The sequence below is a fragment of the Mytilus galloprovincialis genome, chromosome 5, assembly GCF_965363235.1.
Source record: "Mytilus galloprovincialis chromosome 5, xbMytGall1.hap1.1, whole genome shotgun sequence".
Taxonomy (NCBI): Eukaryota; Metazoa; Mollusca; class Bivalvia; order Mytilida; family Mytilidae; genus Mytilus; species Mytilus galloprovincialis.
Window position 1 is genome coordinate 11022854 of NC_134842.1, and position 25475 is coordinate 11048328.

Here is a 25475-nt window from a genome sequence, read left to right on the forward strand (position 1 = left end):
CTAGTAACTTAGTACATCTGAACTAGCATGACTGAACGGAATTGTTTTTTTTTTAATTAGGTGCTGTAAAACATTGGACATCAAATAATGTATTTCCCACGAACGTAGCTCTGATAAACCCTGTTTGATCGGTTACTTCTGGTTGTCTTTTTTTTTTGTTCGAATAACGTGAAGTTACATTTTGTAGAAGAAGTAAATTATATAATATCTTCAGTTTCATATTCAAGGTTTAATATTAGAAAAGGAGAATATAAATATCTAGTCGATACATCCAAAGAGTGACCCTGGTTAAATATTTAAAGAAACATTCAAACTTAAATGGTGGGTTCTTTGAAGAAACCTCGTCAAAGACACAAAATTAATGTTTTGGAAATTTTCACTTAAAATTATCAATAATGTTCAAATATATACAATCATATCCCTTAAACACGATCCATGCACAGTTCGTTAAACTATTAGTTTGATCAAGTTTTGGATCATCAATGTGCTTGCTTTGGTTTTTTATTAATCATATTTGTTCCACATAACATTTTATTATATTTTTGAGTCATTTTATATTGTTTATTGTCAGATCTGACACTCATATAACTTTCTAAGTGCACACATTGATGTTTAAAAAACACAACTGATTTACATCATTTGGTCTTCTTCGTCGCGTCAAATGTGGCATTATACAAATTTGTATTAAACGAAGTGAAAACATCCTTGATAGAAATAGCAATTGAATTACTTCATCTAAAGGTCAATTATTCAAATGCATGTTGACTGTGTAATCAATCAAATATCGTTTTGATTGACCAATTATGCTGTTTTACGGACTCACTGAAATCGGTGTAGTTCTTTACACACATGTGTTACATATGGGCATGCGATCAGGAAAATGCCTTAGATAAAGAGTGTTATATTGCTTTAACTGTTTTGTGTAAATGAAAATCATTTCAATGAAAATACTATTGATTCGTCCAAGACACTTATAACACAATGTGCTTGGTCTTCTTTTTTTTTTAATAAAAGCATTTTCAATAGGAAATTATCGCAAAAGACGAATCGCGGTATAAATTTTCACCTACCCCGAAATAAAACTTGGTTTTCTAATCAGAAAATATGCGTATATTTTGAACACTTTTGATTTCAATCCAACATAGAAATTGAAATTGATTTTATAAAAAGAGTCAACGTTATTATTAAATTATTCCCTAACGTAAAATGTAATTACATTCCTGTTTGGACTTCAAATCCGACAAAGTTCATTCGTAAAAAAAAAGCAAATTATAATCAATTATACATGTTATAGAGGTAAACATTTTACGATTTTAAGTAAATTTGACTGAATTTGTTCTCGGTTGTTATGTAGAAATTAAGACTGAGGTTTGTACTCGTTTTGGGACATTAATATCGGTCTGATTCAACTTCATTAATATCTCCAATCTCGCAGTATAAATCTTCTTCGATTTCTGGTTGAAACATGACACCTTCAGTGTTTATGATATACGATCCAGTTTGTGCGTTCTGTGTCTGGGTTAAAGGTAGGCTTCGTTTTGCCGTTCGGCGTTTGATCTTTGGTTTTGACATGTCCTTTAGTGATTGTTGTAGATTACGACAAAATCTTTCTTTAACTTTCACGGCCATTGTTACAACACAGACCAGACCAATAACAGCAGCAACCATCGTAATGTAAACTATTACGCTATCATTCGATTTATAACTCTTTTGTCCTGAACTTAGATTGTTTACCTCATCTGAAACATCAAAATTTTAATCAGTTACCAATGATCGTTAATAAAAATATGCGATAAGATATAATCTGCACATCATATATATTTTTTCATAATATTGTGTGGATGAAAATTGTATGGTACCCATGTGATGAGCAATGTAATTTCAATAGTCCATTTGGTTGGTGTTAATTGAGTTGATTATAATAACATTGTTGACTGTGAAACGAAAATATTAGGTTTCATTCAATGAACCAAAAATGGATGAATTATAAAGCGTTGAATTTATTTTGTTCTGTTAATCTTTTCTGCTTTTGTATTCCTGGTGAAATTCAATGTTCATGTACTTCATTTGAACCTTGTGTATCTTTTTTGGATATTTAAAGACATTTGAAAGGCTTGAATAAATAGAAATACCTGTGTGTGAATTGCATTCTCCTTCATCAGATTCAGGGTTGCACTGACTGCACTCTCCCGTTACAGCATTACACTGCTCATCATCTGAGCAGGCACAAATCCGCCTACAATTCCTACCAAATTTTCCGTTTGGACAGTCTGCAATAAATCATGATAGGGTTATATTGATTTGGTTTGAAGAAATGTTGTTTTATTATCAAAGATTACAAACTGATGTCAATGTTCCCGTTATTTATATTTATCAATAATTCTATTTTGAACAAGTGTTCTGATCAGCTTTAAAATGTTTTACTATCAGCTCATAGACATAATTTTGTCAAGTGACCGTGATTTATAATTGAATTGTTTATTCAGAATAACAATTCAAACACGTGGTTCATACTTGGAGTTAAACTGTAGATTTTTCTGTGTGCACCGCATTTTTGAATTTCTTCACAAAAACAATATCTTGCGGTAATACCTTATATGATATCGATCAATTTTGAAACATATCCAAGCCCATATTAAACATTGCTACGCGAGTCAATTTACAATTCTGAAATGTACAAAACAGTTCAAGGAAAATGATAACACACAACATTATTATATACCCTTTGTGCAGTGAGGCCCAAATCTTCCTTCAGGACATAAACAGTCTCCAGTTATAGGATTACAGTCAGCATCGTGTGCACAGAAACATTCCTCTTTGCAGTTTACACCGTACGTTCCAGACGGACACGCTTCAATGATAATAAACTATACTGTTTTAAATTCATTAGAACCTACTTCGCAATCACCAAAGAATATACTAGACAAAACGGTTATGCACCTTAAATACAGCAATGGTGCTCTTACACATATGTGACAAGTACACTGTGAGAAAGACAAATTATATATATCTGTCATAATGGTTTTGTCGTAAAATTATTTGTAATGTCAACATTTATCAAATTTAATAAATGCAATGTTTCAATTTCATTTAATCTTTCTCTTTCGAGAAAATCCGCCTGATTATAAACAGGATAAAAACGTTAAAACCCGCAATTGTTTGCACTTGTCATAAATAAAGGCAACAGTAGTATACCGCTGTTCAAAACTCATAAATCTATGGACAAAAAACAAAATCGGGGTAACAAACTAAAACCGAGGGAAACGCATTAAATATAAGAGGAGAACAACGACATAACACTAAAATGTAAGTCAGGCATCTAGTGTTCAGTAGTTGTCGTTTGTTGATGTGGTTCGTACGTATTTCCCCGTTTTTTTGTTTTTTTTTATAGATTAGACCGTTGTTTTTTTCGTTTTGAATGCAAATTTTGGGGTACTTTATAGCTTGCTGTGCGGTGTGAGCCAATTTGACCTATAATGGTTTACTTTTATAAATTGTAACTTGGATGGAGAGTTGTCTCATCGGCACTCATACCACATCTTCTTATATCTGTATACAATATTAAAAGAAACTGAAATACACTCAATATTATTTACCCTTTGTGCAGTGAACCCCAAACCATCCTGTAGAACATAAGCAGTCTCCAGTAACCGGATCACACTTAGAATTATATCCACATAAACATTTCTCACCGCAGTTAACACCGTATGATCCAGATGGACAAGCTTCAATGGGAATGAATCACATTTAAAAAAAATCATCTTTGAAAATATAACACACAGGTCATCTAACGAACCAATTCCTATATACACAGTAAATACAGAATTTTTTATTCGTACCGATATAAATAAGGAGGCTAAAAAATATGACTTGTTCAAAAAGCAGTATAAGAACGGTTTCATTTTGAATTATGCCAAAAAAACTCAAAAACAGTTGAGTTATATTTTAACAACTTATACAACATAAAACGCAAATAAATCTGATAAGTATTGGAATAGTCCAACATATATCAGTCATGAATGGACACTATTTACCTACCCTTTAAGCATTCTGAACCGGTAAACCCTGTAAAACAAATGCAACCACGAACTGGATCACATTTCTGATTATCAGCACAGGTACAGTTCTGTTTGCACTGAACCCCGTAGTAATTAGTCATACATGTCTGCAAACAATCTTTACCAAATTTCCCTGCTGGACATGCTGAAGAATAAAGATTTTAAGTACGCGTATAAACATTTGATACTCAGAATGAAAGAGCAGCAACTCAAAAACGCACCTTCTATTAAACAAAATAAAATGAGGAGTACATGAAAACTTTACAATATACTTTTTATATAATTGAATATGCAAACATGGTGATTTAACTTAGGCAAATGAGTTTGATGAAAACAAAATCAGCAATTGTATTATTCAATTGTTTCTCACGTTCCTTATTTTAAATGACAGTTATATTCATCGCCAGGAGATTGTTCCGCAAAATAATGCACTCCTTTCCTCAATCAAGAACAAGGATGTTTGACTTTTTTGTTTTCTTTATTACCAATAGCTGCAAATGTATGTCAGTATTTAATGCACAATAAAAGACCATTTTACATTATACAAGAATACCTTGACATTTCCCATTCTTGTTAACAAAATCTGGACAACATTCTATTATCCATTGTGTTTCGTTTACAGATTGACTACAAAATTAATAAAAAAAAATAATAATTATTACAAACCAGTTACAAAACATATTTAATTATATAACTGATCCCGCAGTTTAGGACAGTGGAAATATCTACAAGCTGGAGTTTGTTTCGTACGGTAATTAAAATTGCTGTTTATGACGGTTCTGTGTGAAGATAAAATATATAATCAGGCATGTTTGGCCTGACTAAGTCAGCTACATATATTGCAATCTATTTCCAGAAGGAAACCAAACGTTAATAAAAGCACACTATTATAGAAAATTATCAGTATTCTCTAGTGTAACAAAAACGCTGATGACTCCCGAGGGCTCCTCGTGAAGCTTAATAAAATATTTAATTTGACTTCGTCTTTCTCCTTATCAAACTAATAAATGTTAATCCGATAATACCAAATTATATACTTTTAATATTGTGTTTCTATTTTAAAACACGTGAACGTTTTTGTATAAACGTAATACTCTGTTCAAAAGACATTTTTGATATACTCCATTGTTTGTCTTTCCGTCGTTTATCTTTTTTCTCATATATTCGTCTGTCCCTTTTTTTATATAGTTGTGTGTCCCTTTGATATCTTTAATCATCTCATTTGTTTAAAAGTATTTTTTCAACCAAACCTGTTTACTTACCCTACAGTTACTCTTTTAGGACAAACATTTGGATCTGTTAAATTCAGTGATGTACAATTTGTCGTTCCAACAAACGCAGCAAAAATTATAAACACCACGTTATTCGCAATAAACCTGTAACGTGTCTCCATCAATGTTATTGTTTGCAGTACGCTTTAATGACTATCTATTCATAGAAACTCGTGTACATGTATATTAATACAGAACAATGACGATATTAATGACGAGTTTCAATTATTATTTCCTCATTTGCTTAATGCATTGTTAAAAAAAATATCCACTCGAGTTTGCTTTCCGTTTTATTTTTTTAATCATTTTGTTTTTATTTGGCTTTTGTTAAACATAATAAACACAATATATATACGTTGGCATTTCACAAGGTCATGATTTGTTTTCGATCAGCTGACTGTTAGTCGTCTTTACACTAAATCCATTGGATGTTGGATGGTACTGTTTGATATTTAAGTTGAATATGCATGATTGTTTTATTAGTTATTATTGGCTATGAAATTATTTTCAGGAACTGCGAGTACTCTCATAAGTGTAGTGTGTGGTTTGTTTTTGTTTTTAAGGAATGCATACATACCTTTCCACGTCCGGTATGTGCATTTGATATATGTTGTCCTGCTTTGTGTCAATCTGGTGATTTAAGCCCTTTTTGCCTGATTTTGTCATGGATTGATCTTGTGTTGTACTGTTACACTACTGTTACATTACTGTCCCTAGTAGGGAGGATTGATTACCGTCAAACATGTTGAACCCCGTCACATTTTATATGTGCCTGTCCAAAGTCCGAAACCTGTACTTAAGAGGTTGGCATTGGTTCAAGTCTTTCATATTTCCTTTCCTTAACTGTTTTATTATATATTAGGCCGTATGATTTTGCAAATAGATTATTTCATTGTCAGGGCATTTTACAGCCGACTATACGGTATTTATTTTCTCCTTTTTAAAATGCCTACAGTTACCTATAATATTTTAAATCCATGTCAATTGAACACTTGTGGAAAGTTGTACCATTTGCAAACATATCACATTTCCATCTTTTTATACATGAAACATGTTTTATAGCACCATCAAATCATAGTACGTCACATCCGGTTACTATTCTCTTAAATTTGGCAGGTTTAAGTAAATAATCCTGTATTTCATTGCAGTAAAAAAAAATAGCTGGGTCAAATACATATATCTTGGATGTTTCAAATCATCATTATTTTTTATTTAGTGCTTCTATATAATATTTTAGAATCTTGAGCTTACAAGGTTACGGAAGCTTGTACACAGGTAAAAAAAAGAGGTTAACATTTGATTGGTTAACTTCCAGTCACTTTTTTTTATGCAATGAAAGGTTTTTATCTATGCACTGGACAAGATTAAACTTTACTCATGCCAAATTTTTCCTTATTTGAAATAAAGATATTTTTGCAAAATACTTTGAAAAGTGTAACCTGGTCCGAGTACACAGTTATTTCGTAGTGCATTTTTTTTAGACAATAAATGAAAATTAAAAGAAAATCCCACCTGCGCTTTCTCAATAATATTTTTACAGTGTGTTGTACTACTTTTGGGACAAATTATATCAAAATTATAGAAAACGTCATCAGCTCTAACTCAAAATATGGACAATTTTCTGTTAAGGGGGTCTTGAAATTTTTTCACAGCTTCCGAAGTGCTAATTTTTGACCTTTTTCAGCTGGACCTAATCACTACTTTACATTAATATTTATGACCCAAATTTTTTTACAGTGTCATTTCACCCCCCTACTTGCTATATGAGGCATAAAACATGGAGAAATAAATTTGGAAGGGGTATAACAAAAATTGGCTAGTAACACACTGTCCACACTAGTAAGGACTATATTTATAACGAAAAATCAATTGTGGTATTAGAACCTACACCTGATATTTGCACCTCTGAACTTGTTAGTACTCTCATTTGTCAAAATGCCTGCTATCTAAGGGACATATCACATAAAATAAAATATTCTGGGTGGTTTGAGTCTCAAAACACATTCTATATGACAATTGCCTTGAAATACGACTCTACCGTATACATTTCTAGACAAAGCAAGCAATACTCAGTGTTGTAGGGAGCTTCATCTGACCTTTTCTCCTTAATTCGTATATTTAATGAATGACAATAATTTATTATGATTTTATTGAACCATAAAACTAATTTTTGACTCTTCACATTGAATAATCCGCGAAGTGGATTATGTAAAATGTGAAGAGTCAAAAATTAGTTTTATGGTTCAATAAAATCAAAATAAATTATTGCCATTCATTATAAATAAATTTCTATCAAAAATAAGGCACAAAGAACTTTTTGTATTATTTATATTAACAATAACAACGTACACACATGTTGGTGTATGAATACACAACGTCAGAGTTTGCGTGTCGCCATCAAAATTGACAACATTGAAAATAAAACTACTAATTTTAACCAATCAGAAGACAGTAAATACACCAAATTTATTTATTCTGCTATAAAAGAAAACTTTGTCCTCAAGTAATACTTTAATAAACATATAATAATAGTTATAAGTAAATTAAATTTTACTCTTAGCAGCAACAACAAATTATTCATTAAAAGGGAAGCTTTTTATTTCCCTGTCTGGAACGATGCGTAAATTTAAGACTTTTTGAAACGACCTTGGAGTCAGTAAACTTTTATATGTATAGTTCATTCAGCTTGAATACTTCACTTACTTATTAATTATAAAATTTCTATCACAAATGAGGGAAAATACCTCAAACTTTTAATTAATTGGCCTAAAAAATGAAATTTTGAGGAAATGAGAGAAATAAATGGACCAAAAGAGACCATATAATGAAGACTTAGAGGTCTATTAGTGGTATGTGTCATCCTTAAGTAAAATTTGATATCCCATTTAACTATTTGTACGCGATGAGATAAATATTTGATCGAAGAAATGTTTTGCTCGAATCGCTGTAGATGTCGTTTTTCATTATACTAGATTTTTCTTGAATTAATGAATTGCAGATTATGACAAAACTTGACGGAAATAACCAGTAAAAATGAAAAAAGGTCACATTCAGTTTATTCAACAAATAAGCCTTCTAGGGGGATAACGAGACATGCATATGAAAAGATGCCACAGCTATATACATTGTATCTGTTTTTATCAGGTGACGAATGCCGGATTTTTTTTCATACGAAAGGTGCATATTTGTTCTTTTGACGTTGAGATCAATCGTACAGCTTCTTAATGAATAACACATAAGAAGATAATAAAAAAATATAATACTTAATTGGTTTGTGCATCATCATAATAATCAACTTTCTACTGAAATGTGTACAACGACTTTTCCTTGGATAATCTTCATCATATTAGACTAATCATGTGTATAAATGATATGTGAACATCCAATAGTTTTAGTTGAGTGGTTTAACCTTGTTTATTTCAAAATTGATCGATATATTCTAAGCTGATTTTTAGGAAATGTAGCTTTACTCAAACAGTATCTGTGAAAAATGGCTATAGAAAACCAGACAAATTTCCTTATCAAACGTCAAAATGTCAAAGGCACATAGTAGTAGTACATGTAGTTGTCTTTATAGTTAGTAAATGAATGGTGTCAGAAATAGTAGTTGCAGTACTGTTAGTATTGTTCACTTGTCAGTCTAAATTAATATGTTGGGGCCTCAATGCTCTTCAATTTGATAGTTTTACTTGTTTGGCTTTCTATTTATTTTGATCGGAGCGTACATTTTAACTGATGAATCTTATGTAATTAAGAACCAAATTATAAGCCTGGTACCTTTGATAACTCATTACATAATAATACTCCATCACATGACAAGCATTACGGCATGTCTTTTTTGTATTTTTCGAAATAACATAATTTATGTTTACTCGTGTTATTACTTCTTCTTATGACTATTTCATGTATAACATGATTTGACGATACATGCGAAGGCATAGAAAAGTATCAATAGCCGTATTTAGAATATATCAACATAATTATTTTCCTATTTCCTTTTTATGTGATGTGAAATGATCAAAGTCCATGACGAATGAAGTGAACTGTTGACATTTTCCCAAGACTAATAATGGAATTCATTAGCATTAAATTGTGTTCATTTTTAAGAATTAACAAACGTTTACCAACAGTTTTCTAAAAACTATTGTTTAATTCATGATTTCCACTCTGAAGTCTTTTATAGACAAAGTGTAGCCTTCAACCATGAGTAAAACCCATACCGTCTATTCGGTTATAAGAGGCTCAGACATGCTAAATGTAAATGTAAAACAATTCAAACTAGAAAACGAACAGCGTGAATTATGTAAAAAATAAAGTCACAAAATTATTGAACTCCGAGGAAAAGCCCAAAAAGGGAAAGTTCCTAATTAAAATGGCAAATTCGAAATCTCAAACACATCAAACCAATGGATAACAACTACCATATTCTTGACTTGATACAGGTATTTTCTATGTAGAAAATTGTGGATTAAACCTTGTTTTAAGCTAGCAAAACCTCTCACTTGTATGACAGTTGCATAAAATTGCATTATATTGACAACGAACTGAAACAAAACAGACAGACAACAATGAGAGGCGAACGATACCAAAGGGACACTCAATAGGTATAAATGTTATTATCTTAACCATTTTAAAAACAAACAAATATATAAACAAAAATTTACCATGGCACAATAGCACAATCAAGGTCACGTCATATGTAACAAAGAAACACATTTAATCTCAAATGAAAGATAAGCATACAAAAATGTTCATAGAACAATGACGGGATGTATCAGTACTGAGCCCCGACATGTCACAAAGAAACACAAAATGGCATATAGACAAAGCATATTAGCAAAAGTGAAAGACAAGAATACAAAAATTATTTTAGAACAATTACACTTAGACGGGATGTATAAGTACAGAACGACGTCAAATGAATACCCCAAAAACAGACTAAGCATTCAAAGTAATATTCATAAGGACAAACAAAAGAATACTACACTACGCTATTAGGATGATAAATAACGTCAGTACCTATACTTTTAGACCATCGTGTATTAATTGTAAAGATGATACGGAATATTTATCTTTATTAACAAGGTCTTTGTACCTTTCGATAAACTTAAAAAAAAAAAGGGGGACGAGACATCTTTTAACATATCCCTGGTTCATCAACTTTCTGCTCAGATACTGTTGACGTTTTAAACACTATGAACAATTTTCAAAAATGATATACAACTACTAAAGACAGCCACTGATTTACAGTATTCTGACTAGGACAGACACATAAAAAGGAAATAGGAAAATAATAATCTACTGTACGTCCAACCCTCCCCTAAACATAGGACATTGATGTAGCCGTATTACATATGAACAAACAATACAAATCAGTTTAAAAAAGGCTGAACTCAGCAGATCGACACAAAGCAGGAAAACAAGTAACAAAAACACAGAAAGGACGTAAAAGATTAGTTACACATCCTTTCAACAAAACGAGTCTAAGTGCAGATCTGAGAGTACTTGCAGTGACTAACAGCTAGTTCAGAGCCAATAACAACTAGTTTACAAAATTGTGCACCTTAAGGAGGCTCGCGGGTACAAAAATTTCATCAAAAATTAAACATTTTTTTATTTTCATTACAAGTTTTATTTATTACACTCTTCGTTGGTATGGTACAAAAAATCAACCAATACAATCAATTCGTTTTGGCCCCATATGACTTTTAAAATGTTTATATTATTGAAAAAGCTCTAAATTATTTCCCTTTTGTGCAAACATGCCATTTTTTTGGCATTAAAATTGAAATATATTTTTAACGCATCGGTGACCTATATTTTTTTATTATTTTTTTTCAAATAAGCTGTACTGAAACTAAACCACTGTAAAATGTAAGCGATTTTTGTAATTTAGTTCTTTCTTTATTTCAATATTATCTCGATTTTCCTATTAGTTATTATTAAAAGTACCTCAACAAAACTGTATGTTTCTTTCGAAGGCAGATTGTGAGCGAAAATGAACAGTTACCCCATTTTTTTAATCTTATTTTTCTATTAAGTATATGATAAAGTTCATTTATAGTGAAAAAATAGCGACGAAATCCTATATTTAAAAAAAAGGATGTATACCCTTGGGCCCCCGTTTTCATTATACTTAAACTATGTTGTTGTAGGCTGGTGTGGTCTCTTGTACCCAACAGTATGTTTTGTGATTTTTGTTATCTTTGTAACTATGATAAGATTGATTTCATTGATTTGGTAGGGATTATTTCTGGCAAAGGGGAGAGAACCCATGTTGTTGTTTGATATGTTTTTCATTACAGATGTATGTTTTTGCTTTGGTTTCGCTTCGACAGAAATATGTACAAATATTTTTGATAAGGTTCAGTCGTTCGGTTTTTGTACACATAAATCCTATCAATAGGTGCGAAAATTTCAGAGACTAGAAATAATAAAGATTAAAAAATTGTGTAGCAGAAAGCACTATATAACATATATTCCGTACAGCTGAAGGAAAATAAAATGGTTCAGCTCACAATTATTTATTATTTTTTTTTCGAAGGAGACTCAAATCTTTAGAGAGGGAAATAACTGGATGAAAATTTTCAAACAGATTAAAATTGAAGAAGAAAATCTGTGATTTGCTGCGAGGAAGGTTTAGGGCGTACTGTAATATAAAATTTTAAAAAAGAACAGTATAAACAACATATCATTCAGGTTTTAATTTAAAAAATAGATATATAATATGAAATAATATTATTTTTCTCAAAGTGAAAATATTTACCTTCGACCTATAAAACATTTAAGAGCAAAACATAAAAAATGTTTAAAAAGCATACATCTTACGGGATCAGTTTTGCATAAAGGAGTTGCATTTTGGCGCCGTCACAATATGTATCAATATTTTGATAAATTGAAATTTTAGAGCAAAATCATGTCATTTTAAACATTTGAATCACAAAAATTTTTGAATACTTTCAATCTACGACGTCTATAATGTCTGTAAAAGTATAAAGGTTTGAACAACTACTAATACGCCTTCCTAACCCAAGTGCACAGTATGGGTTCAGATAGTCATTAGAATGAAATTCAAAACAGTGTAGCTGTGGCCATTGATTGACACATTAAAATCATCCATTGACTGGGAAAATTTATTAAAGAGAACAGTAAGGATTGAGATACTGTTCTTCATACATCAAAAAATTCGGAAGTGATTTAGCGATGTTAATATGTCTATGGTTCTCTTCTGTTGTTTGCTGACAATTTTTCTCTGTGTTGAAGTTTCCGGTTCCAAGAGAGTTAACACTCGTCTGATCCTTGAGCTGTTCAATATTTATTTCACAGTAAATATCGTTTCCGTATGTTTGATCACTGATTGCTTCACTATCCTTAGGGCTGTGCTGGAACTGGTGTTTACAATGTTTTATAAGGAGAAAGCATGTAAAGAGTAGCATCGGCATGCCAATGGCGGAGACATTTACAAGGGTAATAACTGGAACACTGCAAATAACAAAATGATAATCAAGCCAATGTATGCAATGTAGGGTGTGTATTTGATTTGTATATACGTCTAAGATACATATTTACTTTTCTTTAGTTTTTATTGGCTGTGAACTAGCTGTCAGTAACTGCGAGTACTCTCCGATCTGTACTTAGTGTCTTTTTGTTGTTGGGATATACAAGTACCCTGCTACGTCCACTCTGTGTTAATGTTAGATGTATTTCTATTTGAATCCATCTGATGAGTTAAGCCTTTTTCAGCTTATTCTTATATTTTGTTTTTATGCTGTAGTTGTAACACCATTGTCCAAGGTAAGAGGCGGGTTGAGCGATCACAAAGTTTTTACACGATTAACCCCACCCCATTCCTCATGTCTGTCCCAAGTCAAGAGCCTGTATTTCAGTGTTTTATTTTAATTGGACCGTTAGTTTTCTTAATTGACTTGTTTCATATTTTTCATGTCGAGGCCTTTTATAGCCGACCATACGCTATGTGTGTTTGTCATTGTGGAAGGCTGTACGGTTGCCTATAACTCCTTTCGTCCACTTCATTTGAACTTTGGTGGATAGTTGTGTCTTTTGGCAAATCACACCACATCTTCTTATCTTTTATTTGTATAAAACAAAGGAAAACCTAGCATTATAAAGATTCATTTTTGTTCAAGTATATTAAGTTCAGATTTCTACGCTTCACATCAAGGTCAAAAATATTGTTTACTTCGAAATATAGTCTTAAGACTGTTTGTTTCATTACAAAAGGCAATTAAAATTGTAGTCAATAGACTTCTCATTTCTATGTAGATTATATGTATAATATCGACAAAAGTTTTGTCTAGAGAATATTATTTTTTTTTTTTTTTTGGGAAATATGTAAACAGCCTTATGACAGCTTCTCTTAGACTATGTTATTCTATTATTTCCTATAGGTATAGTACATGTAGATGAGAAAATGTTTATAAAGTCCGCTGTTTCTTCATTTCCATAGAATCTGTGCATTTATTTTTGTACGTCACATAATTATAAATCTTTATATATACATGTTTTTATATTTTTTTTTTTGTTATGAAATCAACCAGTACCTTTGTCTGTCAGTAGGGTTCTTCGGAGTTGGCTTTTTCGTTATGTTTTTGCATAAAGTTTCGTCGCTATACTCGCATATTCCTGAGCGTGGATTACAGAACGTCTCATTTCTACAGATACAGGTTTCTGAGCAGTTAAAATTGTAACTTATGTTATAGAATCCCTGGTGACAATCTGAAATATACAGGATAAATGTTTTAAAACATATGTGAATATAAAAGAATACACTGTATCTGGTAAATGGTAAACTAAATTACAAATGCAGTAGCAGCTTACTGTGCTTTAAATAAAATTCTTCCACAGTCTACACGTTTACATAGATCTACGTTCGTAAGGTTCATTGTTAATCATACCACATCTCTTTATTTTTATATTGATGTTCACCTGACGTTTCAAACTTTTCCTTAATATTAAATATCCGTTCTATTTTCAAAGGGTATGCTTTAACTGTTTTTTTTAATATTAGGAACATGTTACAGAGCATACACTCTGGGACATACTGTTATTTCTTTTATACACATGTTTTCAGAGTAAAGCACACACATGTTTGATTTGATATGTTTTTACTATTGCTATTAGTTTTTCATTTCAGTTTTCTGCAAAGAACATCCATCAGTCAACATCCAATTGATTGTCTGACTATATGAATGACGGAGATACAGTTCCCAAAAACTAAGAAAGACAAAGACAGAGGCATTGATAAAAGAGGGACGAAAGATACCAAAGGGACAGTCAAACTCATAAATCTAAAACAAACTGACAACGTAATGGCTAAAAATGAAAAAGACAAACAGAAAAACAATAGTACACATGACACAACATAGAAAACTAAAGAATAAACAACACGAACCCCACCAAAAACTAGGGGTGATCTCAGGTGCTCCGGAAGGGTGAGCAGATCCTGCTCCACATGTAGCACCCGTCGTGTTGCTTATGTGATTACAAATCCGGTAAATAGTCTAATTCGGTAGGTCCCATTCATGAAAGGGAAGGGGATTGTTGTTACGACGTAAGGAACATATCCGATATCATTTGTGAAACGGTTATTCCATAACGGTCAACCAACTCGTGATGGCGTCCGTAAAATGTACGAAGGGATGATTTCAACTTCACCATTTGGAACTCTTGGTTTAATAGCTTCCTTGTGAGTAGTAACCCTCTATCAAGAAAATCATGATAGAAAATGCAAGCACGGGAATATCGTATCAATTGGGAGATATATACCCCGTATGCAGGTGCTGCTGGAATGTTGCTACTTAGAAATGGAAAGTTCACAATTGGAAAGCTGAAATCATCTCTTTTGTCGTAAAGTTTTGTTTTCAACCGACCCTCATTGTCAATTTCTAGATGTAAGTCAAGATATGAAGCCGACTTAACTGTATCTGTCGTATCCTTTATCTCCAATTCGATGGGATAGATGCGTTCCACATAGTCACCAAATTTTGAATTGTTTAGTGAAAGAACATCATCTATATAGCGAAAAGTAGAGTTAAAGGATATTGCTAACTTCTTATCTTTCTTCCTAAGAAGTTCCTGCATGAAGTCAGCCTCATAATAATAAAGAAACAAGTCGGCAAGTAGAGGGGCACAGTTTGTTCTCATTGGAATGCCGACAGTCTGTTGAAAAACACGTCCTCAGAACGTAACAAATATGTTGTCAATTAAGAAATCAAGCATCTTGATAATATCAGTTTCAGAGAATTTTTTGTTCGAATCAGAGTGATCCTTTACAAAGCAGGATTTATCCCTTCCTAAGACAAGATACTTGTATCTACGTTGGCCATTCTGTTTTACGAAGCAAAGCAATACCAACTCTTTCAATTTGTCTTTAAGGTTGGAATGTGGAATACTTGTGTAAAGAGTAGAAATGTCAAATGTTTTAATACTGTTACAAGATGAAAGAGAGTTAGATTGTATGTAGTCTAAAAGATCTTTGGAATTTTTAAGTATTCACATCTGATTCACGCCACCTCTAGAATAGGCAATTTCACAATAACTTTGATGTCTTGATAAATTACCCCTTAACCATTTACAACCCTTAAATGTGTCGGCTTCAGTGTTCATGATAAAGATATATCTAGAAAAGGCTTCTGATGCTCGATTTTTTTTTTATTCTAATATATTTAAGAAAAATACAAACAATTATTGTTATAGTAAATCGAAAAAAAGGTTGTCTTACCGTTTGTACAATTACCATCTAATGCATTAAACCCTTCTTTACAAACGCACCCCTGAACCGAGTCACACTTCTGATTATGTGTACAGTTATATCGTAGTTTACATTGTACTCCATGGTAATATGGCAAACATGGGACCAGACAATCTTTACCATATCTACCGGCGACACATGCTTATAAAATATAAACATAAACACTATAAGTAAAATTCAAATTTAAAAACAATTTTCTATTTTTTAATTGATTAATTAAGTCATTTGCATTATATAGAGAAGCTCTAGATCTTACGCACGATTTGAAGCCTTTTTTTTGTAATTTATTTGTTACTTTTCCGTTTTGTTATGCATTTGTACTGGTCAAACTTTACGAATTGTGCAATTACATGTCATTTCGAGTTCCGTCAAACAAACAAAGAAAGTGCATGAAATGTCAGTATAAAATAAATGCTATTTTACATAGTACAACATAAAACAGTGGCTATATATATATTGTTGAGAGTTGTCACTGCCTATACATTTTGCATGCGTATAACCATAGATATGAGAAGATGTGGTATGAGTGCCAATGATACAACTCTCTATCAAAGTCACAATTTGTAATTATTATAGGTTCCTTAATTGCCATTCATGTGCCATACAGACACAAATACAACTTGCCTTCGTTGACATGTGTCATACAGATAACGTTTGCCTACCTTGACATGTGTCATACAGATAACATTTGCCTGCCTTGACATGTGTCCAACAGATACAACTTGCCTACCTTGACATGTTCCTCACAGAAACAACATGCCTACCTTGACATGGTTCATACAGATACAACTTGCCTATCATGACATGGTCCTCACAGATACAATTTGCATACCTTGACATGTTATAATGCAGATACAACTTGCCTACCTTGACTTATTCCATACAGATACAACTTGCACACCTTGACATGGTCCAGATAGATACTACTTGACTACCTTGACATTTTCCATGCAGATACAACTTGTCTACGTACCTTGACATGGTCCTGATAGATACAACTTGCCTACCTTGATATGGTCCTGACAGATACAATTTGCCTACCTTGACATGGTCCTGATAGATACAACTTTCCTACCTTGACATGGTCCTGATAGATACAACTTGCCTATCTTAATATGGTCCTCACAGATACAACTTGCCTACCTTGATATGGTCCTCACATATACAACTCGCCTACCTTGATATGGTCCTCACAGATACAACTTGCATACCTTGACATGTTTCATGGATACGACTTGCCTACCTTGACATGTTCCATACAGATACAACTTGCCTCCCTTGACATGGTCCTTTACAGATACAACTTGCCTACTTTAACATGGCCCTTACAGATACAACTTGCTTACCTTTACATGGTCATAAAAAATAAGACTTGCCTACCTTGACATATATTTCATACAGATACAACTTGCATACCTTGACATGGTCTTCATAGATACAACTTGCCTACCTTGCCTACCATGATATGATCCATTGTGATACAACTTGCCTACCTTGATATGGTCCTCACAAATACAACTTTCCGACCTTGATATAGTCCTCACATATACAACTCGCCTACCTTGATATGGTCCTCACAGATACAACTTGCATACCTTGACATGTTTCAAACAGATAGGACTTGCCTACCTTGACATGTTCCATACAGATACAACTTGCCTACATTGACATGGTCATAACAGATACGACTTGCCTACATTGACATGTTCCATACTGATACAACTTGCCTACCTTGACATGGTCCTTTACAGATACAACTTGCCTAACTTTACATGGTCCATAGAGGTACGACCTGCCTATCTTGAAATGGTCATAACAGATACGACTTGCCTACCTTGACATGTTCCATACAGATACAACTTGCCTATCATAACATGGTCCTCACAGATACAACTTGCCTATCTTTACACGGTCCATACAGGTACGACCTACCTATCTCGGCATGGTCATAACAGATACGACTTGCCTACCTTGACATGTTCCATACAGATACAACGTGCCTACCTTGACACGGTCCTTACAGATACAACTTGCCTATCTTTACAAGGTCCATACAGATACAATGTCTACCTAGACATGGTCATAACAGATACGACTTGCCTACCTTGACATGTTCCATACAGATAAAACTTGCCTTCTTTAACATGGCCCTTACAGATACAACTTGCCTATCGTTCCATGGTCCATACAGATACAACTTGCCTACCTTGACATGGTCATAAAAATATGACTTGCCTACCTTGACATATTCCATACAGATACAACTTGCATACCTTGGCATGGTCTTAATAGATACAACTTGCCTACCTAACCATGTCCCTGATAGATACAACTTGCCTACCATGTTATGTTCCATTGTGATACAACTTGCCTACCTTAATATTGTCCTCACAAATACAACTTCCGACCTTGATATGATCGTCACATATACAACTTGCCTATCTGGACATGTTCCCTACAGATACAATTTGCCTACCTTGACATGGTCATAACAGATACAACTTGCCTACATTGACCTGTTCAAAACATATACAACTTGCCTACCTTGATATGGTCATAACAGATACGAATTACCTACCTTGACATATTCAATACAAATACAACTTGCATACCTTGACATGGTCTTGATAGATACAATTTGCCTACCTTGACATGGTCCTGATATATACAACTTGCCTACCTTGAAATGGTCCTCACCGATACAACTTGCCTACCTTGATATGGTCCTCACATATACAACTTGCCTACATTGATATGGTCCTCACAGATACAACTTGCCTACCCTGACATGTTCCATACAGATACAACTTGCATACCTTGACATGGTCCTTACAGATACATCTTGCCTACCTTGACATGTTCCATACATATACAACTTGTCTACCTTGACTTGGTCCTGATAGATACAACTTTCCGACCTTGATATGATCGTCACATATACAACTTGCCTATCTGGACATGTTCCCTACAGATACAATTTGCCTACCTTGACATGGTCATAACAGATACAACTTGCCTACATTGACCTGTTCCAAACATATACAACTTGCCTACCTTGATATGGTCATAACAGATACGACTTGCCTACCTTGACATATTCAATACAAATACAACTTGCATACCTTGACATGGTCTTGATAGATACAATTTGCCTACCTTGACATGGTCCTGATATATACAACTTGCCTACCTTGAAATTGTCCTCACCGATACAACTTGCCTACCTTGATATGGTCCTCACATATACAACTTGCCTACATTGATATGGTCCTCACAGATACAACTTGCCTACCCTGACATGTTCCATACAGATACAACTTGCATACTTTGACATGGTCCTTACAGATACATCTTGCCTACCTTGACATGTTCCATACATATACAACTTGTCTACCTTGAAATTGTCCTCACCGATAAAACTTGCCTTCTTTAACATGGCCCTTACAGATACAACTTGCCTATCGTTCCATGGTCCATACAGATACAACTTGCCTACCTTGACATGGTCATAAAAATATGACTTGCCTACCTTGACATATTCCATACAGATACAACTTGCATACCTTGGCATGGTCTTAATAGATACAACTTGCCTACCTAACCATGTCCCTGATAGATACAACTTGCCTACCATGTTATGTTCCATTGTGATACAACTTGCCTACCTTAATATTGTCCTCACAAATACAACTTCCGACCTTGATATGATCGTCACATATACAACTTGCCTATCTGGACATGTTCCCTACAGATACAATTTGCCTACCTTGACATGGTCATAACAGATACAACTTGCCTACATTGACCTGTTCAAAACATATACAACTTGCCTACCTTGATATGGTCATAACAGATACGAATTACCTACCTTGACATATTCAATACAAATACAACTTGCATACCTTGACATGGTCTTGATAGATACAATTTGCCTACCTTGACATGGTCCTGATATATACAACTTGCCTACCTTGAAATGGTCCTCACCGATACAACTTGCCTACCTTGATATGGTCCTCACATATACAACTTGCCTACATTGATATGGTCCTCACAGATACAACTTGCCTACCCTGACATGTTCCATACAGATACAACTTGCATACCTTGACATGGTCCTTACAGATACATCTTGCCTACCTTGACATGTTCCATACATATACAACTTGTCTACCTTGACTTGGTCCTGATAGATACAACTTTCCGACCTTGATATGATCGTCACATATACAACTTGCCTATCTGGACATGTTCCCTACAGATACAATTTGCCTACCTTGACATGGTCATAACAGATACAACTTGCCTACATTGACCTGTTCCAAACATATACAACTTGCCTACCTTGATATGGTCATAACAGATACGACTTGCCTACCTTGACATATTCAATACAAATACAACTTGCATACCTTGACATGGTCTTGATAGATACAATTTGCCTACCTTGACATGGTCCTGATATATACAACTTGCCTACCTTGAAATTGTCCTCACCGATACAACTTGCCTACCTTGATATGGTCCTCACATATACAACTTGCCTACATTGATATGGTCCTCACAGATACAACTTGCCTACCCTGACATGTTCCATACAGATACAACTTGCATACTTTGACATGGTCCTTACAGATACATCTTGCCTACCTTGACATGTTCCATACATATACAACTTGTCTACCTTGACTTGGTCCTGATAGATACAACTTGTCTACCTTGATATGTTCCTCACATATACAACTTGCATTCCCTGACATGGTCGTCACAGATACAACTTGCCTACCCTGACATGTTCCATACAGATACAACTTGCATACCTTGAAATTGTCCTTACGGATACATCTTGCTTTGACATGTTCTATACAGATACAACTTGCCTACCTTAATATGTTCTATACAGATAAAACTTGCCTACCTTGACATGTTCCATGCAGATACAACTTGCCTTCCTTGACATGGTCCTGATATATACAACTTGCCTACCTTGACATGGTCCTGATAGGTACAGTTTGCCTACCTTGATATGTTCCATACAAATACGACTTGCTTAACTTGACATGATCTTTTAAAATAGATACAACATATCTACTTAGACATGTTCCATAAAGATACGACATACCTACCTTTATATGTTCCATACAAATACGACTTGCTTAACTTGACATGATCTTTTGAAACAACATATCTACTTACATATGTTCCATGCAGATATGACATACCAACCTTGGCATGTGTCATGCAGATATAACTAACGTTTTTAGACATGTGTCATGTAGATACAACATACCTACCTAGACATGTACCATGCAGACACAACACACTTTTTAAGACATGTTCAATACTGATACGACCTGCATGTACCTTAGACTACCTTGACATGTTCCATGCAGACACAGCACAACTTTTAAGACATGTTCTATACTGATACGACATACATGTACCTTAGACTACCTTGACATGTTCCATGCAGACACAACACATCTTTTAAGACATGTTCCATACATGTGCCTTAGACTACCTTGACATGTTCCATGCAGACACAACACACCTTTTAAGACATGTTCCATACATATACGACATACCTATATAGCTACCTAGACATGTATCATGCAGACACAACACAATTTTTAAGACATGTGTCATGCAGACACAACAAAACTTGTTAGACATGTTCTATGCAGATATGATATACCTACTTTGAAATGTTCAATGAAGTTACGACATACATGTAACTACATGTTTTTCACCTTACATGTTCAATGCAGATACGACATATATTTATACCTACCTTGACATGTTCCATTCTGTAAAGAATAATTAGGACAGCAATCTAAAGTCAGGTTCCCTTTGGATTCTAACGGATTTCTTCTGGTGAAAATAAAAATGATTTGTCAACTATAAATTACATATCATGATAATGCTATCTATGTTTTCGCGTCACTTATTTCGTTTAATATAAAGAATATTGCTATTATTTCTCGGACCAACTTAATTGTTATGATTATAAGCGGTAAGCTGCCTTGATATATTTTGGATCTGCATTTCATGTCTGTGAAATGTAATACGTGTTTCACTCTCGGTTATGTCGTTTTTGTAGTTTTGTAGTACTATTGGATTTATAACCCTTCTTCAAATATGAGAAAATGATAAATAAATCTTATAAAATCGATCAAATGACTTACTTTGCAACTGCAGTTCTTGGACATACATTAGAATCTGTTATCTTTAATGATACGCAAACGTCTTTAAAAACATAAAAACAAATGCAAATTACGATGGTCTTCATATTATGCTATGTAATCAACAGCACTAAACTCTATCAGTATATAGCTCTGATGCATCTGTATCATATCCCTAATATATACTATTTTATTTCCAAACATCATTTCCTTGTATGCATGTGTTATCATTTAAAGTCCAAATTTCTCCGGTGTAATATTAGTTTATCTCAGCTAAACAAAAACTGCTATTTCATAAAATGTCAAAAGGTTTCATGTTTAATAGGAAATAAGTCTTTTTTATATTTCAAAATGGATATAAGAAGATGTGGTATGAGTGCCAATAACACAACTTTCCATTGCATATTCTTGCGAAAAAACAAAAAAAAAACAAAAAATACTTTATTGTAACCTTGTAAAATGACCTACATAATTCTCATGTTATTTCTTGGTCCAAAGTTTTTTATACTTTTTTTTTCTGAATTTGCTCGCTCAAGGTTACATGTAGGTGAGCCTGGGTTTGATCAATCATCGGTTTGAACAAAAACTGCCTGCTTTATAACAAAACACAAAATTACAAAAAAGGACGGAACTGGTTGAATTCGGGGCAGAATAATGAGTATGCAACCATGTTTGTTCAGATTGGGCACATGAAATCCGATCACTCGATCGTAAAGAGTACGTAGCGTGTGTTTTTTAAGATAAGGACTCATTTTTGCAACTCTTTAATGGACCCGTTTTTCACATCAATACTTGTACAGCCTAAATAGAAAAATGTAATAAATTTATGTATAAACATCAACCTATAAGGTAATTACGTCAGAGATCTCTTATCATGACGAGGCTGACTACGTCAGACAAGGCCTTCACAAATGTGGTCTGCATTGCAAAAACGTTTTAAAGGAGTATCCAGGCTTAACTTGTTCTCTTCTTAAGTAAATGCGGTATTTTAAAATGATCCAAGTTCTATAATTTACATTTTTTTTTAGATATATCTATATAATTATGCATATAAATTACAAATTAATTTTTCCGATAGAGGATGCACCATTTGACATTTAATTTACATTGTTTCATTCAATGTTTTGAAATGGGAACATGTTTCCTAATTCCTCTATTATTGTCATGGTAATGATCTGTTTTATCAACTTTACAATGACATTTGTTTCCGTATCATGTGGATATAATGTCAACGTAAACAACCATAATATCTCAAAAACAGACTGAAGTGCATTTGTTAAAACTATATCAATATGATTACAAGATTATATACCACTCAAAAGAAGGTGAAATCGTAAAAGAAGTGAATAGTTGTTTTAAAAAATGAAAGACTTTGTGAAAGGAACCATGAAATATGTCTATATTTCTGAGATGTGTGCTCTAATATTTTCATTCATGGCATTTTTTTTTCTTCATTTTCTTGCTACTGCATTTTCACGCATTCGGCAAGTTCATCCGCTATTTTTTGTCCTAGTATTTATATATAGGTCTCTGCTATTTTATACAATATGTATCTTTATATATGACGAGTTGCTTTCTAAATGTTCGTGTGGTTTTACATCTTATAGAGAGATTATCGAGCAATTATATATGACAGTATTTTTAATCTGTTTTAGCAAGAGCATGACATATATAATCTTCCAATCAAAATCTTTCAATCAGTTTAATTGGGATCTTGACCTGGCATCACCCTTACTGTTTGTACAGAGTCCATTGTTAATGTATGTATCATTATTGTTTTGCTAGGTTTACATATTCTGAAATCGGACTCTGACTTCATTAAACCAAGTTTTACTGTGCGTGTCGCTGTGTGTTTGTTTTTTACATTGGCTAGATGTATAGGGGGAGGGTTGATATCTTTCAAATAAAATTATGTTTAACCCCCGACTTATTTTTGCGCGTTTCCGAAAATAGGACCCTATTGCCTATGTTAGTCGTGTGTGATTTAAAATTTTGTTTCATATATATGTTTTAGAGTTTAGTATGACGTTCATTTTCACTAATCTAGTGCATATTTTTATTTTGGGACCAGCTGAAGCCCGCCGACGGGTGCGGGGTTTTCTCACTGTGTTTAAGACCCATTGATGTTCTCCGGCTGTTTTCTGCTCTATGGTCGGGTTGTTGTCTCTTTTACACATTCCCCATTTCAATTCTCAATATTGTAATACAAAGATGATGCGTGCTCGGCCTCGTGCTACGAATTCTGTTCAAACCGGTGCTAGGGGAGTCTTGCTGTGAAATAGAGGTTGAAATGTCAATCCGAAATATAACTTGGCTCTACTTCGTTTTTGTTAAGGCATAGGAATTATAGAATTTTTATGCCCCATTTATGGGCACTATGTTTTCTGGTCTGTGCGTCCGTCTGTTCGTTCGTCCGTCCGTTCGTCCGTCCGTCGGTCCCGCTTCAGTTTAAAGTTTTTGGTCGAGGTAGTTTTTTATTTTCTCCCATTATCGCGGTCCACTGAACTTGATAAAAATGATAGTGCGGATGGGGCATCCGTAGACTGAGGACACATTCTTGTTTAATATTATTTAAGCAGCATGATTTTCAAAATAGTTTTTATGAGAGATGTCTTCGTTCAAAAAAAATGATGAGCAGTGACATGATTATTAAAGTAACCCCTAGTCTAAACGAACTATTACTGGGGATCGTGCCGCCTTCAATGCTGCATGATCCATAAATTGTATCACATTTTTTCATACTCTTGATATTATTATGTTTTAATCATTCATACGAAGGAAAATAATCATGATTTGTATTTTATTGCGGTAGACCTAATATTTATAAATCTGATAATATTATATTTCCTTTCTAGCATTGAGCTATCTTGGGTTTCTGTTTTTTTTTATTTTTTGCGTCTGTTGAAAGAAATATATAAATATTTAACCGATGTATAAAATTTGAACATCAGAATTGCGCATATCCATGGAGCCATGAAAGTAAATTATTCATTAGGATGACCGACATACATGTAAGTAATACCCAATGACCCTTTTCTGTGTCAATCCATTGATAGATATCTCGGAAGTGATACATGTAACGTGACCTCGATCCTGTCAACGTACTTGAGTTGGCATTTGACATGCGTGTCACTGCGTGCGATCAAGTGGCAATTTCCGTGTAGGGCTTCAATACAATATCAGTTTATTGTGG

The 25475-nt window shown here is 33.6% G+C and overlaps 1 protein-coding gene and 1 long non-coding RNA gene across 2 annotated transcripts; both read right to left on the reverse strand.

Moving 5' to 3' along the window:
- Nucleotides 1-214: 214 nt before the first annotated feature.
- Nucleotides 215-5497, reverse strand: LOC143074324 (uncharacterized). Its single transcript, XM_076249832.1, has 7 exons — nt 5321-5497; nt 4612-4685; nt 4039-4203; nt 3597-3725; nt 2723-2851; nt 2133-2270; nt 215-1739 (listed from the first exon to the last, which is right to left on the reverse strand). Exons 1-7 carry the CDS (start codon nt 5449-5451, stop codon nt 1390-1392), a joined length of 1116 nt encoding a protein of 371 aa, XP_076105947.1. The 5' UTR covers nt 5452-5497; the 3' UTR covers nt 215-1389.
- An 8419-nt stretch (nt 5498-13916) lies between these two features.
- LOC143074325 (uncharacterized) lies at nt 13917-22421 on the reverse strand. Its single transcript, XR_012977800.1, has 4 exons — nt 22286-22421; nt 21892-21971; nt 16071-16241; nt 13917-14065 (listed from the first exon to the last, which is right to left on the reverse strand). It is a non-coding gene; the product is annotated as an uncharacterized LOC143074325 (long non-coding RNA).
- Nucleotides 22422-25475: the final 3054 nt, after the last annotated feature.